At 39.4% G+C, this 26,056-nt stretch overlaps 1 protein-coding gene across 1 annotated transcript in view; it reads left to right on the top strand.

Moving 5' to 3' along the window:
• LOC105437140 (mucin-like protein) overlaps positions 1-25,288 on the top strand; it is a 39,949-nt gene extending 14,661 nt beyond the window's left edge. The window contains exons 6-20 of the mRNA XM_030989393.1: positions 177-438; positions 1,482-1,670; positions 2,815-2,931; positions 4,564-4,769; positions 5,312-5,396; positions 7,132-7,338; positions 10,492-10,605; positions 11,697-11,945; positions 13,462-13,653; positions 14,229-14,413; positions 14,980-15,163; positions 15,661-15,786; positions 17,527-17,622; positions 18,151-18,279; positions 25,152-25,288. Of these exons, the coding sequence (XP_030845253.1) occupies positions 177-438; positions 1,482-1,670; positions 2,815-2,931; positions 4,564-4,769; positions 5,312-5,396; positions 7,132-7,338; positions 10,492-10,605; positions 11,697-11,945; positions 13,462-13,653; positions 14,229-14,413; positions 14,980-15,163; positions 15,661-15,786; positions 17,527-17,622; positions 18,151-18,279; positions 25,152-25,288 (2,478 nt within the window). The remainder of the gene's footprint in view (positions 1-176; positions 439-1,481; positions 1,671-2,814; positions 2,932-4,563; positions 4,770-5,311; positions 5,397-7,131; positions 7,339-10,491; positions 10,606-11,696; positions 11,946-13,461; positions 13,654-14,228; positions 14,414-14,979; positions 15,164-15,660; positions 15,787-17,526; positions 17,623-18,150; positions 18,280-25,151) is intronic.
• Positions 25,289-26,056: the final 768 nt, after the last annotated feature.

Genomic DNA, 26,056 nt, shown 5'->3' with positions numbered 1-26,056 from the left:
GCTATTACGTCGTTCCCCCTCCCCCCTGCCTTAAAAGTGAAATAAATCATAACAAATTATTGAAGCTTATTACAAATTACAAGAGCCCTGCTATATTATACAACCAATATAATAATCATGATAATAATAACATGGATCACACCGTAGTTCAAACCATGTTTTGCTCATACGTACAGGGGAGAGACATCTATCGTCTTGACGCAAATCCTGACTGGTACGTCAACCCCCGCCGTTACTGTCAAGATTGGTACCTGGATGATCTCTCAAAGATATCATATGCACGGTGGGCACAGCCATGTCCTTGCACCCGCTGGCAGGCCAGGATCGATCGAAGGTTTACTCGATGCAACTATCCCTCCTACGGATATGGTTACGGATATGGTTACGGATACGGGTTTAGTTATGGCTACAGCTATGGGCTGCAGAGTTATAATTACGGTGAGCAGCATTGTTTTAATGTCACTTTATAATAATCATAACGGCCCCTGTAATTATAATTACACCAGCATTGCCAGGTATGTCCATTTACACATGTGCCGAGAGGGACAAATGTCAATAAAAATCCTTGTACACGGATGTAAACACCAAACAATGAAGGATCAAAACCCAGGACCTCTTTTATGAGAGTCACTAATTTTCACCAATATACCATGCAGAGTAATCCCACTTTTCATTTTTTATTTTCGCAACCAGTATTTTCTTTTCACCGTTTACAAAACCCTTTGATATATATTTTATCCTGAGGAGTGGCTTGCAAAAAAGATTTTGTTTCCTATTGAGAGAGATTCATCACCAGTTAAATGCACACGCATAAAGTAATATTAATTATGATAACAATAATACTCCCCGTTAACGATGTGTATACGCGCTTGACAGATATATTATTACACCGGTCATCGAATACAGGCTTGCCCGTACACACTGTATGCACTTTCTCCACTCCCTGGGGACCATTCCAGCCATGCGCAATTTTACAGACACTCACAATGCTGAGCATACTACATTTACTTTCGCATCCTACTGGGTACCCATTTTACACCTTGGTTGAGAGTGACAAATGTTGACAAACGTCTATCCAAAGGACGTTAGTCCCGGGCAAATATCTGACTGGACAATAAAATACTTAATTTAAATTTCCATTAGTATTTCAAATCCTTTTCATTAAGATCATTCCAATACCTCAACGTATAATTATGTCAACTACACAATCAAACTTTTCAGATGTTTCCTTTCTACAGTTTTTTTCCTAATTTAGTCACAATGACCAGTGCCCGACTTCTTTTAACTACTGTCTTAGCCAGAACTTCTGAACGGTGTGGGGGCGGGGGGGGGGGGGGGTGTTGACACTCAAACACCTTGGAGCGGATAGGTCCAAGTTACGTAGATAATCTTTCTTTTTTAGCGGATGATCAGGAGGGGCGGGGAGCATAGACCACTGTGCATTTCATTAACCATGTTTCCTCTCTGCATTCCGTTAACAGATGGAAGAGGAACGACCTGTTACCAGCCTAGATGGCCCTCATTTGGTGGTGGTGGATACCGTTGTACTTACGATCAGTCTGCTTTGAGCAGGGGTTATAGGGCCAGTCACTATCAAGCAGTCGTGCCCTCAAATGCTCGATTCTTCTCTTATTACTATTATTCCCTGTATTACTATTATTCTTGGATTGGTGAGTACACCTAAATTCCTGTGATTCCAGTTGACTAACGTTACATTTAAAGGCGTTGCAGGTAGGCGCGTACGCGGGGGGGGGGGGGGGGGGGTGGGGGGGTTAAACCCCCCCCCCCATCCCCTTTGAGATTGTGTATTTGTGTATTTTGGAGAACCCCCCCCCCCCCCCTTTTGTTTTTTTTTACCTAAAAAGGTGACCTTACCCCACCCCCGCTTACTCAGCGGCCCGATTTAAAAATGTTAACCCCCCCCCCCCCCACCTTGAAAAAATCCTGCGTACGCTACTGCATGTAGGGATATGCAAGGTGAACATCTCAAAATGGTGTAAAATTCATAACCCAAAACTTCCTTATAATAAAGTGGCAAAATGTTCATTATTCGCAAAAAGACAGTCATTTTTATTTTCAAGTTTGTATTTTTCAACTGGCAGTGTTTAATTCACCCCCATTTGTTGTGTACAAATTGGGGGCTTCATTCTTCAATCATAGAGAATAAACCACAGAGTCATCTTAGATTGTGTACATATACTTTCATAAACTCATCTTGCTCTTACAGTTTAATTTTGAGATAATTTATTGAAGGCTTGCTAATCTGTGACGTGGGCTTTTAAATGTAAACAATTTCTACAAGGGTGACGTCTGGTTCTCTGTCTTTTATGTTTCCATGTGTGTTAGATTTGTTATGATAATCAATTCATTTGAAACATCCCCTAAAAGCATTTACTAATTTAATGCCAATAGTAATAAAAACGTAAAATTGAAATTTTGATATTTCCTTGTTTTTTTCTTCTGAGCGTTTGTTTTAGTAATAAAACGTAATTGGACAACTGTACAAAACAAATTCTGGGACATTCGGCCACTATTCAATTTGCTAATTGTTATCTCACTCCCACCCTCCTTCTCTTTCTGTCCCTCCCCCCCCCCTCCATCTCTCTTTTTCTCTTTCTCCCTTTTCGCTCTCTTCTTTCTCTCTCTGTCTTCTTTCTCTTTCTCTTTTCGCCCTTCTCTCTTTCTCTATCTCCATCCTCTCTCTCTTTTTCTCCCTTCTTTCTCTGTCCTATCTCTGTCTCTGTATTTTTCTATCCATCTCGTTCTGTACTTTCTTAATGATCTCCTTTTCTAAACTTGTTTTCATTTATTCAGAGAGGGATGTCCTACCCCGTTTCTTCTGCTGTGATCTGGCTGGAGGGAATTTCTGTAACCTTTACGAAAGTCGCCGACCAAGATCTCATTGCTCGGGATATAGACGACCATGGTTCGGTAAGATTATGTCTAGGGTATTTCTACACGAATAATTAATAATCATAATCTAATTATCTTACAGTTGTACTCATATATATGCACATCATTGTTTTGTTTGGGTTGATATCCATATACATATATATTTGTTTTCAACTCCTAGCATTATTAAATCAAATTGATAATTAGATAGGCCAATATGTTTAGGTGCATATACAGTCACAATGCACATAGAAATTAAGGCTGTGCATAACCGTGTAATGAGGTAATCGAGTACACTCCCAGGCATGTTTCTTTGTTTTTGAATTCGTGAATGTTTGTGATTTTTGAGATTTTGTTTTTTTTTGTTTTTTTGGTTGCCACCACCATACTACGTGAGATACTTAGCTAGGTATCTAAGTCCGTCTCCGAAAACTCAAGCGATTAAACTTCGAGTTGCAGTTGAAGGCGCCGATTTGATAATAATAATAATAGTAAACAATGCTGTTTTTAAAACCAAAGATGACAGAAAAATCCATTTTCCTCCAAGTCCAAACAGAAATCCGGACATTTGGTCCCAGTTTCTGAGTGGTGAGTTGACAGTGATTGAGCTGGGAAACAATTTTTACCCACGGTACAGTATTTTTTTTTACACGGCAGCGAGGCGAATTTCTAGATTAATTCCAATGAAACCGCTCGCGAAGAGTCTAGACTAGACCGAATCGGAGTACTAACAGTGCAGTGTATTATAAAGGGAATTGTACCAAGGAGTTACTACACTAGATCTATATAGAGAAGGAAATGAAGAATGACATCACAAGGAAAACAAGACAACAAAAGAGATAGGCCTAGATCTCTTATGCAATAAACAGAGACGGCAGAATGATATTATATGTGACACCATGGCACAGAGAGCGTGCACATATACATGCCATCGGCCACGTAGCAATTACAACAAAGTACTGAAGTAGATTCTAGTCTACATCGACAATACAAGTACGATAATAGGGTCTACGCCAACAGCGGTCTGTACTTATGAACTGGAAGAAGTCATAATATTCAGTACACTGCACTGCACTGCACATGGATAGCAGACTCTCCGCGAGCGGTTTAATTGGAATTAATCGAGCTTTTACCCTCGCTGCCGTGTAAATAAAAAATACGCGGCCTAGACAGTGCCAGACGCTGACAAAAAAAAAATGGCGGCCGAGTATTCTAGTACGAGAAATCGTACTCCAGTAGGCCTTGGGCACTTGTTCAGAAACCTACCCAAAATTTGACCCGTAATTCCGGCATGGAGATACCCTAGACCTACTAGACTATACCCAAAATAGTCTACAGTAAATATTCATTAAATGTCCAAATAAAGATCATGAGTTAAAAATCGTTATGACTGTTTATTATTTGTTTCATGTCAATTTTCTTGTTATTTTTTGAGTATTTTTCGGATAAACGTTGATATTAGTAAACACTTGTTCACAGGTTTCACGGCAAACCGCTGCACAATTGGTTGCGTTTACCGGTATACCTCTGTTTGATTATTAGAGGGATTGCTTTGAAAAAAATCTTGTTGGGTTTGGTGATCCCATAGTTTGCAGTTGCTTCTACTTTGTTGAATTTGTTCACACTGCAATAAGAAGTTTGATCGCGCCATCTCGATTCTTAACATTTCAGGATGGTTTTGGGGCGACCCGCACATCAATACCCTTGACGGTAGGAAGTACACCTTCAATGGTCTTGGGGAATACACCACGATGTCTTACAGTCATGGTGACCCGTTCATGCTGCAAGCCAGAACCGGTAAGGCGTTTAACAACAGCGTGCCTGTGGAACATGGGACAGTCTTCACAGGGTTCGCTGCAACACAAGACATCACTAGGGTATGTGGTTTCTATGATATCTTCTGCCGGTGTCGCAGTCGATTTGTACTTAATCTCCTAGCCGGAACTGATGGCATATACCACCGGCGATATAGCCCATCGGTTAGGTGATTCTGTTCTTGCGACAAGTGCTTCAGATTTGTTTTCATCAAAGGTGCAGAGTTGTGGTTAGGGTGCAGTGTGCGATCCAGGGTCTAAATTAGGATTTTGGTTAGTCTAGGAAATTCTACAGAGCTGCAACAGTCACATGTGCGGTAAATCCCTCGGTAACTAAATCTACCAGAATATACATAATTCCTTATAACCCTAAACCTAATCCTAAAGCCTGTTGCACACAGATGACAAAACTCATGCCATCCGCTTCTATCTCATTGTCTCCTCTCACCCTTCTCTCCCCTATCCTCCTACATACATGTTTTGTTTAAAGATTGGGTGATTTACTTTGCAAAATACATACAATACAGCTCTTAGGCCGCCATTTGAATTTGTGATAAATACTGTTTCATTTCAATTCAATGTTTGTTTTGCTTTATTTTTGATAGGTCGAATTCCAGCTGAATGATAACAGGACAGAAATTAGTATTCTAATTAATGGTACCGCCATCAATATGACGGAATTCCTAGTGGGTAAGTTTATATTATTTGACATCAAATCTACAGAAGCTTAAACGAGAAGCGAGAAGGCGACTTATTGTTTAACTCGCCAAGGCGCCATGTTAAAGACAAGAGGGCGAGTTGCTGCAACTCATCAACGCGCCTCGTTTAACTGGGCTATTTCAGATTTGACCCCCCCCCCCTAAGATCTCGGCCGTTTCACCGCCAATCGCCGCGAAAATGTGCATGCATGTCAAGTGAAGTGTATAGAATACTATGTATAGAATACTATGGTAACTTCAATTTTTTTTTTTTAAATTCACTCATTTGCATATGTTGGTAATTTATGCAAATAAGGTCATAAAATTCACATTTCTGCCCATAAATCATAGATTATTCATATTTAAGTATTCTTTTTCACTACATATATTCATTAGACCATTTTGAATAATAATACAACACAAAAAATAGGAAGAGCCAGGTTATTCTTTATGTTATCTCTTGTTTTTATAATTTCTTATGTATTTCAGTGTTTTTTTAACTTATGTATTTTATTGTTTTTGTTGTTTTATTTCATTTATAACTACAAATCAACTATTTTGACCCCAAAACAAACATCTAAACTTTAAACAAGACTGAATAACCAATGTTTAATCTATTTTTAGGAAAAATGACTTTTACATATGTTTTGTACACAAATCACGAAAATGAGCGATTTTCGGGCTGACATGCAAAGACAAAAGGTCACGTGACCTTGTAACCGTAGGTCCGATTTTCGAAAAAAAATTGTTTTAAAAGATGCGTAAGACTCAAAATTAAAAAGTCATGAAAGGAAAATTTTATATCTGACGCGGTTTCGGAGTAGTCGCAACATTTCTACAGAGGGGGGGGGGGGGGGGGGGGTCAAATTGACCCCCCCCCCCAGTTAACATAGGGTTAAGTCAATCGAGAAAGCGAGTCATCAAAAATCGCCAAGGCGCCTTCTTTAAGCCGAGAAGGTGACTGGTTGGAACTAATCAAGTCCCTTTCTTGCCTTTTCGATTCAAACAAGGCGCTGTGTCAGTTTAAATACTTGCCTTCTCGCATTTTCGTCTTAAACATATAACGCCTTGGTGAGTTTTGACAACGTGCCTTCTCGCGATCTCTTCCTTAAGACATCGCCTTGGCGAGTTAAACAGATCGCCTCATCTCTGTTCTTGATGTTCTTAGCGAGGATATGACAGTCATTCATTCTTTGAAGCTGTTCCATCGCTGGTACGGAAATGAACACCTAACTGATCTCAACCCAGATTGGTATTTAGAACCCAAATGTATTTTGGTAATGAAATGTAAATGTATTTGCTCACATACAGGAAATTATGGATTTTATTTAATAGTTGATACGGCATTCATCCTATCCGACTTTGAGCATTTAGGATTAAATTAAGAACAAGTCAAATAGATCCCCCAAAATGCAGATGCATTTGATCTGGATTATTCAACTTTCATCCCATCCTCTATCTAAAGCATCGGTCACAAATGCCATTACAAACTGCTACGAACGCTGTACGAACGATTTTTAGACAATGGAAATTCGGGAAGACAATGGAAAAACAGGGAGATTCGTACGAAATTATCGTTCGTACGAACCTTTGTGACCGAAGCATTAAATGTAAATCAAACAAATCTTTCCTTTCACATTCAGAGCACTTTCGCTCATTCAATTTGAATTCCAGCTATCCATCTTGGGACTTTTAACTAAATACCAAATGCATCCATTCTCATATAGATGGTATCGACTCATCGGATCCGACCTTCATCCTATCAGCGGAGAATGACACAGCCTCTGAAGGTGAGATCAAGGTCACAGCCCTCTTCCAACCAGAAGGCTATCCCAGTTCGTCCTTCACCGTGACTTTCAAGAACGGCCTCTTGGAATTGGGTGTCATGGTCCCTTCTGAGTATGCGCAGAATGGAACCGGGAGAGGTCTGCTCGGTAAGTCATTTTTTATTTCGTCAGAATTGTCTTTCTTTCTTATTATTATTCTTATATTTATAGGTGGTCTGTCATCGACAGAGTACCTATTGATTTCATCAGAATTTTCTTTCTTCTTTGGGCGCGTTTATCGCGTCTTACCACTAGATATGTACATATATCGAACCCCACTATACCATCGTGATTAGCGGGATGTCGCGTTTATCGGCTCTTCACGATTCAAAATAAAGGCTATGTCTCTGCGCAGCTGCTTTGCGCCGTTTGACCCAGGAAGCAGACTGCAGTTTCTCGGAGGTCAACTACACACACATGCTTGTACAACAACATGACACAACACATGGCATATGCCCTAGCCTCCGAACCGGAAATTAACCTGGGGGTCCGATTTGTATTTGGGGTTCAAAACAGCTTTGCGTTTATCATCTTTCAGAAACGTGATCCTGGCTGTATGTCGCATTTAAAACTCACCTTTTTTGGCGTTACAATATGCTCATATCTAAAGACGTTTGAAAAGGGCTTTGCGTCTATCACCTTAGAAATTTGCTTGGAATACATTTAAGAAACTTAATTCTGGGCAAAAAATTGATCAATAAACTCACCCTTTAATTATTTTTATTTATTTCTCCGCATTTGCTTGCAAAGTCATAGGTCATTGTCATAAGATGTGTCTCCAACATTTTCAAGTTCATCAGGTCATTATGACGTCAACCAGGCGCTATTTTGTGAAATTTTCTGAAAATCAAGTCATGATCACATCTTCATAACGGAAAGTCATTTCTCAAACATATTTATCATGATCAAGGTAAATATCCTTCCGGTCAATTTAAGGTCAATAAACGCGCGCGTCAGTGCATGTGCCTGCGAAATGTTGAAATGCTCAAAATTACTTTCTAAATCAAATGAAAGTACATTTCTGGCAATTTTAAGCATTTCAACATTTTGCACGTGAGCATCTTCATTCGTCATGGCCGTTTGCAACATAGAATCAATTTGTATGCCTCCGCTACAAAGTAGCCGGAGGCATTATGTATTCTGGTTGTCCGTCCCTCCGTACGTTCCGTTCTCGTGATCGCGTTATCTCAAGAACCGATTGATGGATTACCGGCAAACCTGGGTCATGTTTGTATCTTGCAGATCCAATGAAGTGAGTAGATTGTTGGGGTTACGAGGTCAAAGGTCACAGGGTTCATTATGTATGCAAAAGTAGCTCGTGATCGCGTTCTCACAAAAACCGATTGATGGATAACCGCCAAACATGGGTCATGTATGTATCTTGCAGAGCCAATGAACTGATAAAATGTTAATGTCATGAGGTCAAAGTTGAAAAAGGTCATATGAAAAATAGCTTTTAATTACGATATTCTGAGAACCTGTTAATGAATTACACTCAAATTTGAATTTTTAAAATAGCTTCTGTTTTTGTTTGTAAAATCGCTTTTTGACGGAGGCATCATTTTTGACCGTGTGCAGTCGAACATCCATCTATTTTTTTCCTTCATATTTGAAAAGAGTATGAGCCAGAAATTTGATTTCATGTCTCATTTCGCCATCAAGTATATCATGACATAATATTGGCCTTGGAACTCAAAATATGAATTTTCATATTATGATGTCACTGCATATTTATGGAAAATTCATTATATTGATTGTTGGGATCATGTCGAAATGTTCAATTGAAAGTTGAAATTGCGACTATGACAAGGCTGTTTGTCAGCTTTGCATGTTAAGTATATGGGAAATATTTTGGTCTATTTGTTAAAACACTTGCCTCCCATTCTGGCGACCCACTTTCAATTTCCGGTGGGTCAATTTTCCCTTTTAATTTTTTTGCTGTAATTTCATATTTGATTTTATCACCTTTTTCGACAATTATAACATATACAGTATACTATCACCAAAAATATGATAAAATGCCTAATTTGGCGTGTTATATTTATCGGAGAGGAATGTCAATAGTTTGCATACATGGGAAATCTGATTCCTTGTCGTGTATTAAACCCATATAGGGTTAATCTTAAAGTCTGCTACAATATCAAATAGTCTTATTTCTATGGTGCTAGTTTCCTTCCCAGACGTTTTTTATTTTCCAGTTATTCAGCCCAGGTATATATTTTATTTATGCTGGAAATATTGAATGCCTTATTCTCATTGCATCTCTCTCTATCTATATCCTCTCTCTTGCTCTGTTTCCCTTCCCCTCTCTTTGGTCTGCGCCTCTCCTTCTCTTGCTTTGTCTCTGCATCTCTCTCTCTCTCTCTCTCTACTCTTTCACCCTCTCCCTCTCTCTGTCTCCCTCTCCCTCTCTTGCTCTGCCTCCCTCTTCTTCTCTTGCTCTCTCTCTCTCCCTCTGTCTCTGCCTCTGTCTCTCTCTCTCCATCTCTCTGTTAACAACAAAGATCCTTTGAAAAAAACAGGCAGACCACCTCATTCGTCTTCAAGGGACAAATTCTTATATCATTTATATTGCTTCTCTCCACCCAGGCGCGATGGCTCTGTGGTAGAGCAGTGGTCTCGTAAAGGGCAGGGCCGCGATTCGAAACCAATTGATGCGCTATAGTGCCGTTTAGTAAGGCATTAATCTTCATTACCTCACTGTAGGTCCCTCAGATAGGACTAATAGCCATTGATACCCTGGATGCTTGCAAGCGTACACTTGCTTTCTTAGCAGACAGGTAAAACAAACCATTAAACCATCAAGTGGATGGGTACCCGGTAGGATTAGAAAGTCATTGCTGTTGACTCAGCATTGTGAACGTCTGTAAAATACAGCCTCAATCGTTATATCGTTCAAGCGCTTTCGTTAGGTATATGTAAAGGGCGTCTCTAAATGTTAATAGGGAAAAAACTGCAGAGAAATCTACTTCACAAGTAACTCTAAACCTTTCCCGAATCTCATACCCTAACATTTTACTGCTTCTAACATATTGCCTCTAACCTTAATCCGAAAGTCCATTTATCCGTTTTTCAATATGGGTGTCAGAAAACTTTGCTGTACGTTTTCAACATGCAATACCTAAAGGTGCCCAGAATAAGCATAAACTCCAAATGTTATCCATGAATATGCAAGTATGATTTCAGTTTTAAGGTTTTACAAATTGAAACAAATAACAACAAATTTAAAATGTGATACTGTTTTTCTTTGTGTTGAAACAGGTAATGTAAATGGGAACAAATCAGATGATTTTCTGCTCAGGAATGGAACATTATTAATGGATCTGTCTGAAAGAAATTTAACAGACAGAGAAATATTTCAGTTTGGACAGTCATGTAAGTATTCAAAAGAGTTTTCTTGCCATACCATGTCTTAATGTTTATTGAGATCAGTCCCAAATGTATTCAATATTATAAAATCAGTGTTTGTTGTGTGTTATCTATTGTTGGGTAACAATTTGAGGCAGCATTTTGTCAGCGTGCCTTTTATCATTTGTATTTCTTTATCCTATTGTCGTATACAATTTATAAAGAGAACAGTATGTGTTTTTTTAATGATTTTGTTTCCCTATATACATGTATGCTAAAATATATGTAGACAGACTTCTCACACTTGTGGGCATGGTCTAGTGTCTAGGGTGTAATGTATAAATCTCTCTCTAACAGTAATGAATTTATATTAACAGGGAATCAAAAGTAACATAATTCAGGAGTATTTACGTAGTTAGCTCATTGTGTTGGCGTGAGCTGTTTCTTTTAAATAAAAAATATACCTTCCAAACCTTTTGCCCCCCCCCCCCTGCAATTTTAAAATTAATTTATACATGTTTTGTAGTTTTTTTGTCTTTATATTGTGTTTACCGCTGTGTTTTGTGGTATCTTTAACTAATATACATGTATGCTCAGTAATATAGATAATATAAATTATAATATTCTGCGAACTCTTTATTCAAGGCCACCATGGGCTTTTCCTTTGTTCTACTATTTTATTTGAAGCTATTGTATTAACTGCACATTCTTTGTTTATATACTTGTATGTTTATTTGCATTTGCTGTGTTTTTTATGAAAATTAAATGAATAAACGAACTCGAACTCAAATAACACTATTTTTTATGGGGGGGGGGGGATTCGTATCGAGTAGGACTTTAATTTCCATCTAACTGATTAGATGGGTAGTAGAGAGTAAGGAAAATGAAAGGAACACCAAGAAAGAGGTTGATAGATTGTCTTTAGGAAGACGGTAGAGAAATTCATCTTATGATGACTGTGATGATGATAATGATAATAATGATGATGATTATTGTGATGATGATGATGATGATAATGATGATAGTGATGATGTAGATTCTCCAGTCATGTAAGGAATACTGTATCTTCACTAATCTCCCATTAACTATTTGTTAACATTGATTTTGTTACTTCTCAGGGATGATTAGTGAAAATGAATCGCTGTTTGAATACGACGATGGGAATTGGAGTTACTACAATCCTAGCGACTACAAACCAATGTTCTTAGACGAGCTGCTCGCTCTCGACCCTGACCGAACCCAGGCGGCCCGAGAGGCTTGCGGGGAGGACGAGGCGTGTCTGTTCGACTACCTCGCTGTGAGTCCAGAGATGGGTAAACAGACTATGACCACAGGAAACCAACTCGACAATGACCTCCAAAACCTTGGTGAGATGTGGCAATAACTTGCGCCGTTTTAATTCTTTAGGGAGATCAGAAGATGTTTTGTATTCAACCCTATCAGAATTCATGAAATTTCTGCAATGGCTCAGGGGTAGAGCAGTGGTCTCGTAGCCGGCGCTAGTGCCCTTTGGTAAGGCATTAACCCTCATTACTAGGTCCACCTGAGAGGATTTAAAGCTGTCGGTCCCCTGATTGCTTACTAACAAGCATACACATGCTTTCTTAGCAGTCAGGTAAAACAAACAAACAAATGAGCAATTATCTCATAGAATATGAGACCAAGTCAGTGTGTTTAGAACACCGTGGCCAACCTTTTAAAGCTCGCGGGCCACAGTTAACGATCGGCATAACCTGGCGAGCCGTAGGTAGTCTCCCCACCCCACCCCCCCCCCCCCACCCCTCAGGGTACTCAGATTTGGATTGGACGGGGGTGTGCCGCTCAAGCCCCGAAACCCCTACCCATTCTTAGGAGTCATTAGTCTTGAAAAAATCCCCCTTTTTAACAATTTTCAGGTATTTTTCGGGACCCATTTTTAATGGTATTTTTGTTAAAAGTGGGATCATGTTTAGGGATTTTTTATGAAAAAGTAACACGTTAGAGCGGCACGCCCCCGTATGTCCTCATGTGTGAGTACCCCCCCCCCCCCCACACACACACACACACACACACACACACTCGCTCATGCAATATGTGTACACACACCTGCAATTTTCCAATAACAAACAAGCAAACAACAAAATCAGTGGGGAAAAAATCAGGCTTACTTTTTTAGTTTGATTTCGTGGTGACAAGTGAGCTAAAGTAGTTAACCTTTCTCTTCCTTGAAGAAATACTTCAGAGACCAATATGATTTAAAAGTTCTGCCTTCATCAAAAACTTTCCTTTTCTTCGCAAGTCGATACCATTTTTGGTTGTTATTTCAAATAAAATCAAGGACACAGCGTAAAAATATCCTAACTTTATTATTTGAACACTGTACATCTCATTGTACGCGGTGTATAGGGGAGGGGACTATCCAGTTTACTATTAAGATTCATGAGAAAATTCAACGGCGGGAGAAAAGGGTTGTAAGTTTCAAAACAAGTATGGCATTTCAAACATATTTCTTGATTCACAACATTTGTATATTTACAAACGTTACTGCATGCAAAAATTACAAACTTAAATAAACACGGCGAGTGAAGTAAATGTCGTTAATGTAATGAAATGAGAGGGAATTTGAGGTGTTTTGTATCAACCACGTAACAAGTCAATATAACATGTTGTGAATGATGAAAACAAATTAAGAAAATAGAGATAGCTGTGTGTAAATGTTTTACCCTATTTCATCGCTGCTATGCGGCCCGCATTTCTTTTATGAAATATTTTTTTATAATTACTTTCTCAATGCTTCGCGGGCCTTTTGCCCCGAGTTATCCTTTTTTTTCCCCCTTCTTAATCGTAACATATTAATTGATTAAAATATGGCTGCATTTTTGTTATACTTTTGAAATCCTATAGATAATTTTCCTCCGAACGTAACCAACGTGGTAGAGACTAGCGAGACAGATGCTTTACAAGAAGGGGAGGTTCTCTTCATGCAAGTGGGCGTGACCGTTACCTTGGAGATTTCTGCACATGACCCTAACGAAGATGATGAGGTTTTCTTTATTTTCAACGATACAGCACCAGATGGCGCCAATATCAGCTCAGGTATGAACGAAAGAATTGCTTATGAACTTGTTTTTAAAATATCATAACAAATTATACTCTTTAAGATGATAGATCAGACTGATTATTTGTAAAACGATGAATCGCAATGCTAAATATGCAGATTGATCTTTTGATGAGTGCACCTTATACTGATCTCTCCTTTCCCTTTCCCCCTTACGTCTCCTTATCTTTCTGATGCCTTCTCTCCTTAATTCACTTTCTTTGTGACTCCTCTCTGCCTCTCTCCCTTCTTCGCCTCTCTCCTCCCTCTCATCCCACTCACTGTTTCCCCTCTCTCTGTCGGAGTGTTGGCTCAGTCAGTAGAGCGTCCGCCTCACAACCGGGAGGTCGTTGGTTCGAACCCCGACCGCGTCATACCAAAAGACGTTAAAAGATGGGAGTTGTTGCTACCTTGTTCGGCGTTCAACAATAAGGGATAGAGCAACGTCGATCTGGTGCTGCTCAGTGGCTGCCGGGCTCACGATCAATTGGGCAAAAAGAATTTCCGTTTCGGTTTAATAAAATTTGGAGTGGACTATTAGGCTATTATTATTATTATTGTCTCCCTCATAAAGATGGTATCTTGACCTGGACACCACCTGACCTGAATGTATCATCCATCGAAATCATTGTGATGGACAACCGAGGAGCAGAGACATCACTGGCATACAAGGTCTCGATCTGCCGATGTGAGAACGAAGGCGTGTGTGACTTTGACAACCAAGCTGAGGGGCAGGATCTAAATGCCAACGGATTTGCGGTGAGTATATTGGTATAGATTTTAGTTATACGACACATGCTCTGATTATTATGGAAGAAATATATTATCACTATATTTAATTACGTGTGGTAAATTCCCTATTAAACCCACTCCCCTCCCTTCTGAGTAAATCTACATGTTGTTATGGCGTGAGGGGTTCAAATGATCTATCTGACCACTAAAACACAAACTCAGGTTATTATGAAAATGAGGTAAAAAGGTACTGCACTTATAAATCCATGACCTGGACTGTTTCCAAGTCACACCCCCAATCACCTGACAAAATAACACACCCTCAACACTATAACGGAGACAGTCCTAATTGCTTTTCGTGTTTCAACGGGTGAATTTTCGGTGGTTGCACAATCTGTGTGGGATGCGTGTAATGGAGGAGGACAAAGATGATTGAAAAAATGGAAATATATAAAAATGGACAAAATCTGGACTACACTTATACCATGCTTGGCTGTTTTGATAAATTTCCCCTTCACCGAATCTGACTCCGTTTCTGACACATTTATATATTCATGATAAGCATGAATGTACTCATAACAATGTATTTACAGGTGGTTATGTGCAACTGTTCTGGTGGTTGGTCGGGTGATCATTGTGATGTAGACTATGATTCATGTGAGGGTACGCCCTGCTACGATGGGGTTATCTGCTTCGATGAGCCTCCGTCTTCAGACGAAGAGTACACATGCGGCCCTTGTCCATCCGAGCTCTCAGGCGATGGTACCACTTGCTTTGGTGAGCTTGATTTAAAGGGGCCAATCATACATATTCTTCTTTCTCCCCCTTTCTTTTCTTGCTGTGAATGTTTTGTTTTATGGGTATACTATATTTAAACGTTTGGCTTTCAACACTACCTTTGTGAAGAGAGATTACAAATAAATTGTTCTCATAGTGAAGGTACACAAGCAACTCGTGAGTAGACTGCTCGACCCAAATGCTAATATTTCACTTTAATCTTAATATAAGCCACTAAATTGTAGAAGAATGCATTTAGAAGACATTTTAACAGTAAGTTAGTTTAAATAAATTTGATTTAAATTCAATCATACTCAGCACAAAATATTGTGTTGGTTTCTTTTTCACGAGTTAAGCAGCGAATGCTGGACATTATCTCCTTCTGTCAAATGCAATGGCATTGTATGATACGGATTATTCAAGTAGGGGATAAGCCATTTTCATATAAATTGTCCTTAAGTCTGGTTCATCTCATCTTTTACCATGTCTCTTTTTAGATTTCAATGAATGTGCTGATAACGATACGAATGACTGTGAACAGAATTGTGAAAACAATCTAGGTTCTTACACGTGTTCGTGTAACACCGGTTATATGCTTGCCATCGATCAACGTTCCTGTGACGGTAAGTAAACAAACAACTGCAAAATAATGATACTTAAGGGTGGCAGTGGGGTAATATATCGTGTTTTCACGCACCCTATATTGATTAAGAATATCTTGTAAAGCATAGAAGCTACCCCCTATAAACTATATACTGTTTGAAAGCTTTTATTCTGAAGAATAAGATAATAACAACCACAAAGCCATTCAACTTTTAAATATAATAAAAGTGGAATGAGAGATTTCCAAACAAAACAATTAGAGATTTTTCAGAAATAAAAACTGCAACCACTACTACTCAGAAGTGTACAGGTATATCACTTGTTGGATTTAAAGGTAGATAGTATGTTTATATAACTTGAATTTAATGATGGCTTTTTGAAAAATTCTGCTGTTTTTACAGTGAGATAAAAGTGATTTGAAAAATCAGAAAACCTCATGAAAAACAGAAATATTTTTGTTTACCATATAGGTACTCTTAAAAACCATCATCAACACATGTTTTTCTCCTTGAAATAAACATTTCCTCCAAATTTGAACGTAATTGAATGAATAGTTTTTAAGTTATAGCAATTTAAATTTGAAAATGATAAATGTTGGCGTTAAAATGTATGAAGAATATCAGTAGGTGTGCACTAAATATTCCATGGAAAAGAAAATTTGTTGCTTCTCCTAAATGATGACTGGAGAAGAAAGTGAAGCAGAAGTTTATATGTTTAGGAATAAATGCTCACTTGATACCTGTTTCAAAGATATTAGATGATAATGAATTAGTCATTGTACATTCCGGATCCATAACCACATCCATATTTGAGTAATTATTTCAACTTCAGGTTGATATAGTGCTTGACATCAATTACTTAATCCTTAATTAGAAAAAGAAATATATACCTGTATCCCATAACATTGGTATTTTTGAAAGCTTCCACTTCATACTAAACCAGGAAATGTAAAACTCTTTTTTTTTTCTCATTTAATACCCCACTGCCTCCCTTAACCAGTATTTTGGACCATGTAAAGAGAGAAACAAACATAAAAATAATTCCTGACAAACAATCTCAGAAAAGTAAATAATTGTAAGAGAAACAAGGCTGATGGTAAGGGTGTGGGCCCGTGTGTGTGTATGCGTGTATATGATATGTACCTGTTGTCTTAGGATTTTTTGGAACAGTCGCTCTCATAAAAACAAGTTTCTTAAATTTAAAAAAGTTGTCTTCCGGACAAAGGTTTATAATAACATGTTTAAAGGGGAAAGTTTACCCTGATATTAAGTTGGTTTTAATATAAGCAGAACAATGAAAATTGTCAGAGGGAAGTAAGCATACGACCTAATTGATAATTCATCATTTCTTGTAACATTAACTGTAATCCTAATCTTTACCTAAATCTTAACTGTAAACCTACCCCTAACTTATCAATAGTCAAAACATTTTTGAACCACAACTTGAATACAAATCAACATAAACATATCATGGATTAACATTTACTGAATATATCATAAAGAAATTTCTCCATTGATTGACTGATTAAATGATTGATTCATTTGTATTTGTATAAAGTATAAGTGTGTTTACTTTATGGAATATATGAGAGAGAGAGAGAGAGAGAGAGGATAGCCCATTAAAGGTGAAAATTGGTTTATTTCCAATAACCATTAGTATTGCATATGTTAGGAGAAATTTTAATGGAGCTTTAACATGAAAGTTTTTCTTCATGACATTTTTATATTTTAATATCAAAATTTTGCTTCATCTTATCACAGAGATAAGTGAATGTGATGAGGCCCTGATGGATTCCACTGCATCTGTCAATTGCACATGCGAGCCTGGTTTTCAACTTGAAAATGGAACCTGTTCAGGTATGTTAGACAGGCCGTACCAGGATTTCACGGGGAGCAAAATGAGGTCAAGGATTATTTTATAAATGGGGGTGGAGGTCCATAACAGATATGTGTCACGTTTTACCAGCCCTTCTAAACCTGGGTGAGGACAGACAAAAAAAAAATATTTTGACTATGGTAGTTATAATTGTTATAACTGGCCATTTAAACAAGGAAGAGTGATGATTATAATCTGTAATCTTGTACTGACATGCAAACGAAACAAATTTCCAATCATTGGACAATAAATTTTGAATTGAATTGAATTGAGAGGCGAGAGAGAGAGAGAGAGAGGGGAGAGAGAATTTTAACAATGTGATAGAGCATTACAAATAAAAAGATTCTCCTTAAATATTCCTGAATTTAACAAATGATATGTTCTCATTAAACCCAGTTCTATGACAATGACTTGTTAATATCAGATCTGCTTTCAACTGTTTTGCCATTTTTATTTATAATTCTGACTTCAATTCTGTTATTTGACAAAGATTTCTTGTTACTCATCAGATTTTGATGAATGTGCATCTGATGTGGACCTATGCCCGCGTGATATATCTACCTGTTTCAACCTGCCTGGAGACTACAACTGCACCTGTCATTCAGGATACGACAATTCATCCCCTAAAGAGTGTCAAGGTATGAACTAGTAGCAGCTTAGTGGGGGGGAGGGGGGGGGGGGTTCAATTCCCCCTACAAAAATACTTCAAGGCCCCTATTCTTGAATACTTTTGAATCTAAGCGATGCAATCAAAGCAAGATCCTCAAGACCCCAAGCCCCCAACCTCCAATAATATGTATATTTACAATTCAATTTAATTGTAATTTAATACCACAAAAAAACATACATACATAGCACTATAATTGTTAATAGATTACAAAAAATAGAATACATGTCGGCCTGTCTACATTGGTACAACAATATAAAAGTTGCTTAGCAGGTAGCGTGACCCTAATAAGTGGCCGGCCTAAAGATTATAATTAAATGATAATTATCAGTACCAAGGATATGACAAAATACAACAACACAGGTTCAAAATATATATAACACAGTGCCTGGCATTTAATATTCCAGATAAATGGGAAGGGAATTCCAAATGATAGGTGCTTGGTACATAAAAGATTTTTGAGAAAAATGAGTATGCATATGTATAATTATAATAGCCGTGCCTGGTATTAACTTAATTAAAAACTCAGATTTTAAGTAATAAATAAGCCCAAGACAAAACATTTTTATTTATCACACCGCTTGTAAGTGAGCGTTTTAGTGAGGGAGAGACAATAGAGTAGGAGGTGAAAGAGAGAGTGAGACTGTGAGAATGAGATGGAGAGTCACAGAGAGAAAGGGAGGGAAGGATAAGGTGGGGGAGAAAATGTAGGTCACACATTATGGTATGTGATCAGGTAGCAGAATGACACAAGAGGTTCACAGATTGTAACATTGCCAGATATGTGTGAGCATGGTGGAATATGTCAGAGCGTGAAAATAAAAAAGGAAAAAAACAGAAAAGATAAAAAAAGGGAATAGTAATTGAATTGTCCATACAGGTTATAGGTTCATTCTAAAATAATTGATAGCTACCTTAATCACTTAACAAACTTTTCCTTTCATGTTACAGCTGATATTCTAAGCAAATAAATGTCCCTTAATTTGGTACTTGCGGCAAGCATATGTTATTTATCAGTTTTTCAATTACATAGTATATCACTAACAAATTCTGGCTACTCGAAATCCTTGATTGAAATGTTGAAAATATCCGCCTCTCTTTGCATATAAAATCAGTCGCAGCGCTGGTCTACTATATATATGACATCACGTCCGGGAAAGAGTATATTCACGTACCCGGATGTTCCATAGAAAGCATGTGCAGAGAGATACGATTTTCTGCTTATTTTGTTTCAAAGGCTGAAAAGTCTAATAAATCATAATTCTATGTACAATTCTTTACCTTCCCTTAATATTTTATAGTATTAATATCAATTCCCCTTTTAAAAATGATTACATATACATGCCAACGATGTGCTATATTAGTCGATATTTTCACCATGTAATTTTTGTTTTGGTGTTGATTGTTAAAATCGGCCCAGGCACGGAGTGAACTGTAGCGCTGTCTGGTAAGTGGACTGATGCACCGTTCATTACCATACAGCGATATCCCGATGGTTTCTCCTTCCCTTTTCCCATGTCTTTCGCCTTCCTTGGCCCTGAAGATCCTTCATCTTCTTCCATGCTGTGCATTGTGCGATCTACCAATTCTGACACCGGTAGTCACTGAGGAGCAGGTCTTTGTTAGTTGTTTTTCCATCACAAGCAAGCTGCTCCTAGAGCAGCGGCCTGGTCTTACCTCCCGATTCTGCTCGCTTCACGAACGTTCGTGCAAGAGCCGCATCACTCGCGGATGACTATCGTTCGATCATTAGACGTTGTCAAAATATTAAGAGGAGGTGATGGCTACAGGGAGCAGACATGGTCTGGTTTTGTGATATAAAATCCACTTAATCTTGCACTTTTAACTGCAGATCGTGTATTTTATTTACCTAATTTTGCTTCTTGAACATATCTTCAAGCTTTTGATATAATTATTTTGTTCTTTGATACCTTCTGGAGGTAGAATATTGTGATAGTTTTACAGCCATTTTCTGCCAAGGAATTTGAACACACACCTGTAGTCCCATATGGAAGATCCTGAGTTTGCTTATTTTGCCCAGCCTTCTTCATACCTACACTACAGGCAACAATAACTGTAATGTATATTTTCTGACTGAATCATGCTTATATTATTCTTATGATATAGAAGCAATTACTCACCGGGATTTAAATCATTTACCAGATGATTTAGCTAACCGTCTACTACTACTAATAGCTAACCTACATAAAATGGGTGTAGCTGAGTGAGTGAGACTGCTGAGCTTTTCTGACTTCCCTTTGTTTGTTCTGAATACGTATTGAATATTGAATACTGTCCTGCCAAATTTAATCACCGGTATTCATCCCCGTTCGACTTGCAAACGCCATCATGAAGAATTACTTCTTACCACCCTCTTCTTCTAGATCACATCCACTCCTTCTAGCAATACTCTCAATAGTGTGTGCACTTAAACTATTGAAGAGTGGAAACCTGTACACGCAGATTGCAGACCATAGATCAGCTTCTTTACCCTTCTTCGATCTACACGCAACGCTTTGTGAACCAAGATCACTACACCAGCCTACTAGAAGGCGTACTTACACTGCAGATATTGATAACTGCAAACTGTTACTTTTTATATCATCCTGTAATAAGTGGAATCGAAATACAAAGCTTTGTCCACTTGACTTCAGGTCGACTTCTTTGAGCCACCTAACCATCCTACTTCTCCTCAGCGGACAAGTTGAAACCAACCCTGATCCATCAACTAGTGCTCCTGAGACATTTCCATGTGCCATCTGTGGGGATGAAGTGAGAGACAACGACCCTGCTCTCTTATGCGATCACTGCGACTGCTGGTGCCACATCTCATGTGTCGGTATCTCCCCAGACTCCTATGATATCTTGACGAAGAAGTCCAGGAGCTTCGCTTGGGTGTGCTGCCAGTGTTCCTCTACCAACATAGGGTCAAGCAGCTCGCTGCAAGGTCTTAACCTCTCACAGACCAATCGTTTCTCACCCCTTCACCACGACTCCAGTAATGAAGAAATCCTTCACTCCAACCCTCTAACCTCTACGCCTACATCGAGCCCTGGGGGACGTCGTCAACCACGATTTCACCCTCCATCAAGAAATCGCAAAAAGGCATTTAAAGTGATGGTTGTAAACTGCAATGGTCTTAAGGGGAATGCTAAAAAATCAAGCTTCCATGCAGCTATTGCTCACCACACTCCTGATTTTGTTTTTGGTTGTGAATCAAAACTGGATGACAGCTTATCATCATACTCAATCTTCCCAAGCAATTACTCCATCTACCGTAAGGACAGAAACATCCATGGAGGTGGTGTTTTCATAGCAATCATCGACACGCTAATTGTCACTGAATGTCCAGAGTTTGACTCAGACTGTGAGATACAGTGGTGCAACGTGCAACTTGCAAATGCCAAGCCACTGTATATTGGTAGCTACTACTGCCCCCCCCCTCCAACAACAGACAACAAGGTCTTGAAGGCTTGCACCAGTCATTGTCCAAGATTATGACAAGGCACCGGCGCAGCCACCCTAACATCTTGATAGCCGGCGACTTTAATCACCCAGACATCAACTGGGATGACCAGTCGACTACAAATCCAGCCACTTCTACTTGTCACCAGAAGCTGTTGGATATCCTTTTGCACAACTCCTTGTCTCAAACAGTCAGGGAAGTCACCCGACCTTCATCCAACAACATCCTGGATCTAGTTGTGACGTCAAATCCCGCCCTGGTTGAGAATGTGTGCGTAAAGTCTGGGATATCAGACCACAACATCGTCACTTTTACTCTTGCTGCAAATCCAAAGATCTCTGTCAAGCCCCTGAGGAAGATCTACCAGTTCCACAAAGCTGACGAAAAGCAACTGAGAGATGCAGCAGCCGAATTTGCGACGGAATTCCTCCAATCAGATCCAGAAAGAAGATCAGTGGAGACAAACTGGTCCATCATTGTCAACTTCTTGAACAGGTGTTTGTCTGAGCTTATTCCTTCCAAAATGAGCAAAGGAAGGAAACATCTTCCTTGGATTACTCCTCCTTTGAAACGCCAGATGAGGAAGAGAGATAGCCTATTCAAGAAGGCACACAGCCAGTCTTGCTCCACAGCTTCGACAGCCTACCGACAATTCAGGAACCAAGTTGCCAAGAATGTGCACAGAGCACGTTGTGAGTACGTCAACAACATCATCGGGGCAAGCCTTAAGGACAACCCAAAGTCTTTCTGGTCTTACATCAAGACATGTCGTTCTGAAAACATTGGTATTCCTACCTTGCGTACTCCATCTAAACTATGCGCCTCAGCATTAGACAAGGCAGAGACACTGAACGACTACTTCCAGTCTGTCTTTACTCCTCACCAGCTCAAACCTCTTGTACAGAAAGGACCTTCTCCTTTTCCAACTATTGGTCACCTGCATGTTCACAGGACTGGTGTCGAGAAACGCCTCCAACAACTGGACCCTTCAAAGGCCAGCGGACCTGATGAACTTCCACCCAAGCTCCTAAAGTTGGTAGCTCGCGAGATTGCTTCTCCACTGTCCTTCCTGTTTCAACAAAGCTACAACAGTGGCATCGTTCCAGCCCAATGGAAACAAGCACTGGTTACCCCTATTCACAAGTCGGGAGAAAAGTGTGACCCCTCCAACTACAGACCGATCTCACTTACTTGCGTTTGCTGCAAAGTCATGGAACACATCATCCTGAGCCATGTGTCGAAGCATGTTGCAGTGAATAATATCCTCACTGATGCACAGCATGGCTTCCGACGAGGGTTGTCAACAACCACTCAATTGACAACAGCCGTCCACGACTGGTCCTCCATCCTACAGCAGCGTAGCCAAGCTGATATAATCTTCTTGGACTTCAAGAAGGCATTTGATCGAGTACCACACCTTCTCCTGTCAACCAAACTTCAGTACTATGGAATAAGTGGTGACTCACTCCAGTGGATAATGTCTCTCCTCACTGATAGACAACAGGCAGTCGTAGTTGATGGATCCAAATCAACATGGAGGGATGTAACATCTGGAGTCCCCCAGGGATCCGTCATTGGCCCTACCCTCTTCCTGTTGTATATCAACGATATCCAAGACAACATCCAGTCCACAATGCGTCTCTTCGCAGATGACAGCACCCTCTATCGTGAGATTCGATGCCCTGAGGACCCTCAAATCCTAAAGGACGATCTCCAACAGCTGTCCAGGTGGTCTTCAAACTGGATGATGGACTTCAACGTGAAAAAGTGCGCTATCCTCACCATCACACGGAAGCGTACTCCCAGCATCCGAGAATACTACCTGTCAAATGGACTGATTCCGAGAGTGAAAGAGTACAAGTACCTTGGAGTAACGGTTGCTGCTGATCTCCGTTGGAACAAGCACTGCCAAACCATCCGGCATAAAGCAAGCCGTACTCTAGGTCTTCTTCGCAGGACTCTCTCACCCTGTACCAGGGATGTAAAGTCCAGGGCCTACACAGCCTTAGTGCGCCCCCAATTGGAGTATGCCTCGGAGGCTTGGAACCCACACAGCGTCATGGTCACAAAAATGCTAGAGCAAGTACAAAGAACAGCGGCTCGCTTTGTGTACCGTGACTACAGATACACCACATCACCATCAGCTCTTGTGGCAGCTCTAGGGTGGGACACGCTTCACACACGTCGAATCCTCGACCAATGCACCCTTCTCTACAAGATCCATCACCGACTTGTCTCCATACCTGCACCAACTATTGTTATCCCTGCTACATACTTCGGAAGACATGACCACAACCTGAAGTATGTAATTCCTGTTGCAACTATCGACTCCTCTCACTAAGAGATAAGGATCTGGAACCATCTGCCAGGCTCAGCAGTCAATGCAACAGGAATAACCAACTTCAAGGAGGCTGCTCTACCCTCCATCAGAATGATGCAGCCCCCCCCCCCCCCCCGTTGGTTCTCACATCATATAAGCTTACTAGCTTGGTTTTTACTTGCACTGGACTTAGCATATTTTACTGTAAATTGACAAGTGCTTTGTCCACACACCATTCCAGCAATTCATGACACTCCTTGTAGTCACTTGCCTCACCTACCATCCCAGTATAGCTTCCTGAGTGAGCTGCCAAAGGGATTACCCAACCAAGTACCAAGAGGAAGCGCGCTTGCATGATCCCGTTCAAGTTTGATATTTACAACATAAAATGTTTAACTGGTACTGTATCCTTTTTTGAGGCAGTCACACACATCTATGATAAGTACTATCATAGTTCTAGGCCTATTCGTTTTACAAAACTGCTCCTGTACCTTATCTGATGACAAGATAATGCATCCGCCTATTCATACGTGCATGATTTACCTTATTTCCCAAGCAGTAAACTCGTCTGCAATCTCTATAAAATAGGTGAATATATAAAAAGAAATCAGCGACTGAAAAATGATGCTTCGTTATTCTTCATTCATCGGTCAAATGAAAACAGAAAATCCATCAAATATACCGGTACTCATTAACAACAACAAATCTAAGCTCTGACAGGATAGCATTTACGTAGATATATCATTGCCATTCACTCTCACTGAGCCCATGAGTCCCGTTCGTGACGTCACGGATAGAGGCCCGACTCTACATGCACTTCCGGGTTTCAGACTTAGATAGTTTGGTAGAGTTTACTCGCATAAATTCACCATTCTAAACTTGTTTTTGTCAGTTGGACACCGGTTTAGTGTTATTCTGGGGGTTAAAAGCTTTCTATTGATGTAATTATCTCAATATTTGGGATTGTCTAATACCAACTGTAATGCTTCCTGTAACATTATGTCATCTCTCTCGTTCAATATACAACCTTGTTCTCCCTTTGTGCCCTTTTAAACAGATATCGATGATTGTGAATCGAGCACGGATGTCTGCGAGTCCAGCCTAGATCGTGTTTGCAGGAACACACCCGGTAACTTCTCGTGCGTGTGTGCAGTGAGAACACAACAGAAATCAATGGAACCTGCCAAAGTATGAATCTATTTAGTTTGTTTTCTTAATGACCGGCGTGGTACGAAATTACTGTGAAATATGTTTCGTATTTGGCAACATTTGGTATGCCCTGTATTCGGACTGAAAATTTTGATTCCCAATTTAGAGGGCAGATCCAAAATTAAAAAAAATTAAAACTCCCGTATAAGGCAACATAATTCGATGGGAACTGTCAAAGTATGAATCCCTTTTGTATTTGTTTTCCTCTCAGTTAAATCAAGCAATTTAAAATATTTGGGCTTATTCTCAAACTTAAATGTACTTTGTAAACCTTTTTTGTTTCATAGATACTTATCAGTATTTTGTTACTATTATAGTTTATTTGTTCTATTATATATTGTAATAGTGTATGGTTTATACTTGTTATTTTATTTTTGGATGTTTGAGTGGAAAAAAGATTCAAATCAAATCAAATATATTTTCTAATCCAATTCAATATAACCTGTCAATCACTTGTTGATTTAGCAACATATCTATGCCATGTTCTCCTAATGAAGACTTTAAGAGAAATTCAACTATAGGGCGGATCTGCATAGGGAGGGGGGAGGGTCAAAACTTTTGTTCATGTGCTTCGCTCGCCAGCAAGATGTGGAAACTTGAAAGATGATTTTCGAGGAAGAACTGTCTCCATCCCTTTAGATGAAAATGTATACAAACGACCTTTATTTTAAAGAAAGTAGTCTATTTAAAGATTAGATCATTATCTACTAATTAAGCATAAGATTCCAATAACAGTGTATTTCTTGTGTTTTT

This window comes from Strongylocentrotus purpuratus, unplaced genomic scaffold, assembly GCF_000002235.5.
Source record: "Strongylocentrotus purpuratus isolate Spur 01 unplaced genomic scaffold, Spur_5.0 spur5_scaffold_18, whole genome shotgun sequence".
In the NCBI taxonomy this organism is placed as follows: domain Eukaryota; kingdom Metazoa; phylum Echinodermata; class Echinoidea; order Camarodonta; family Strongylocentrotidae; genus Strongylocentrotus; species Strongylocentrotus purpuratus.
This window is presented reverse-complemented; position numbering and strand designations above follow the sequence as displayed.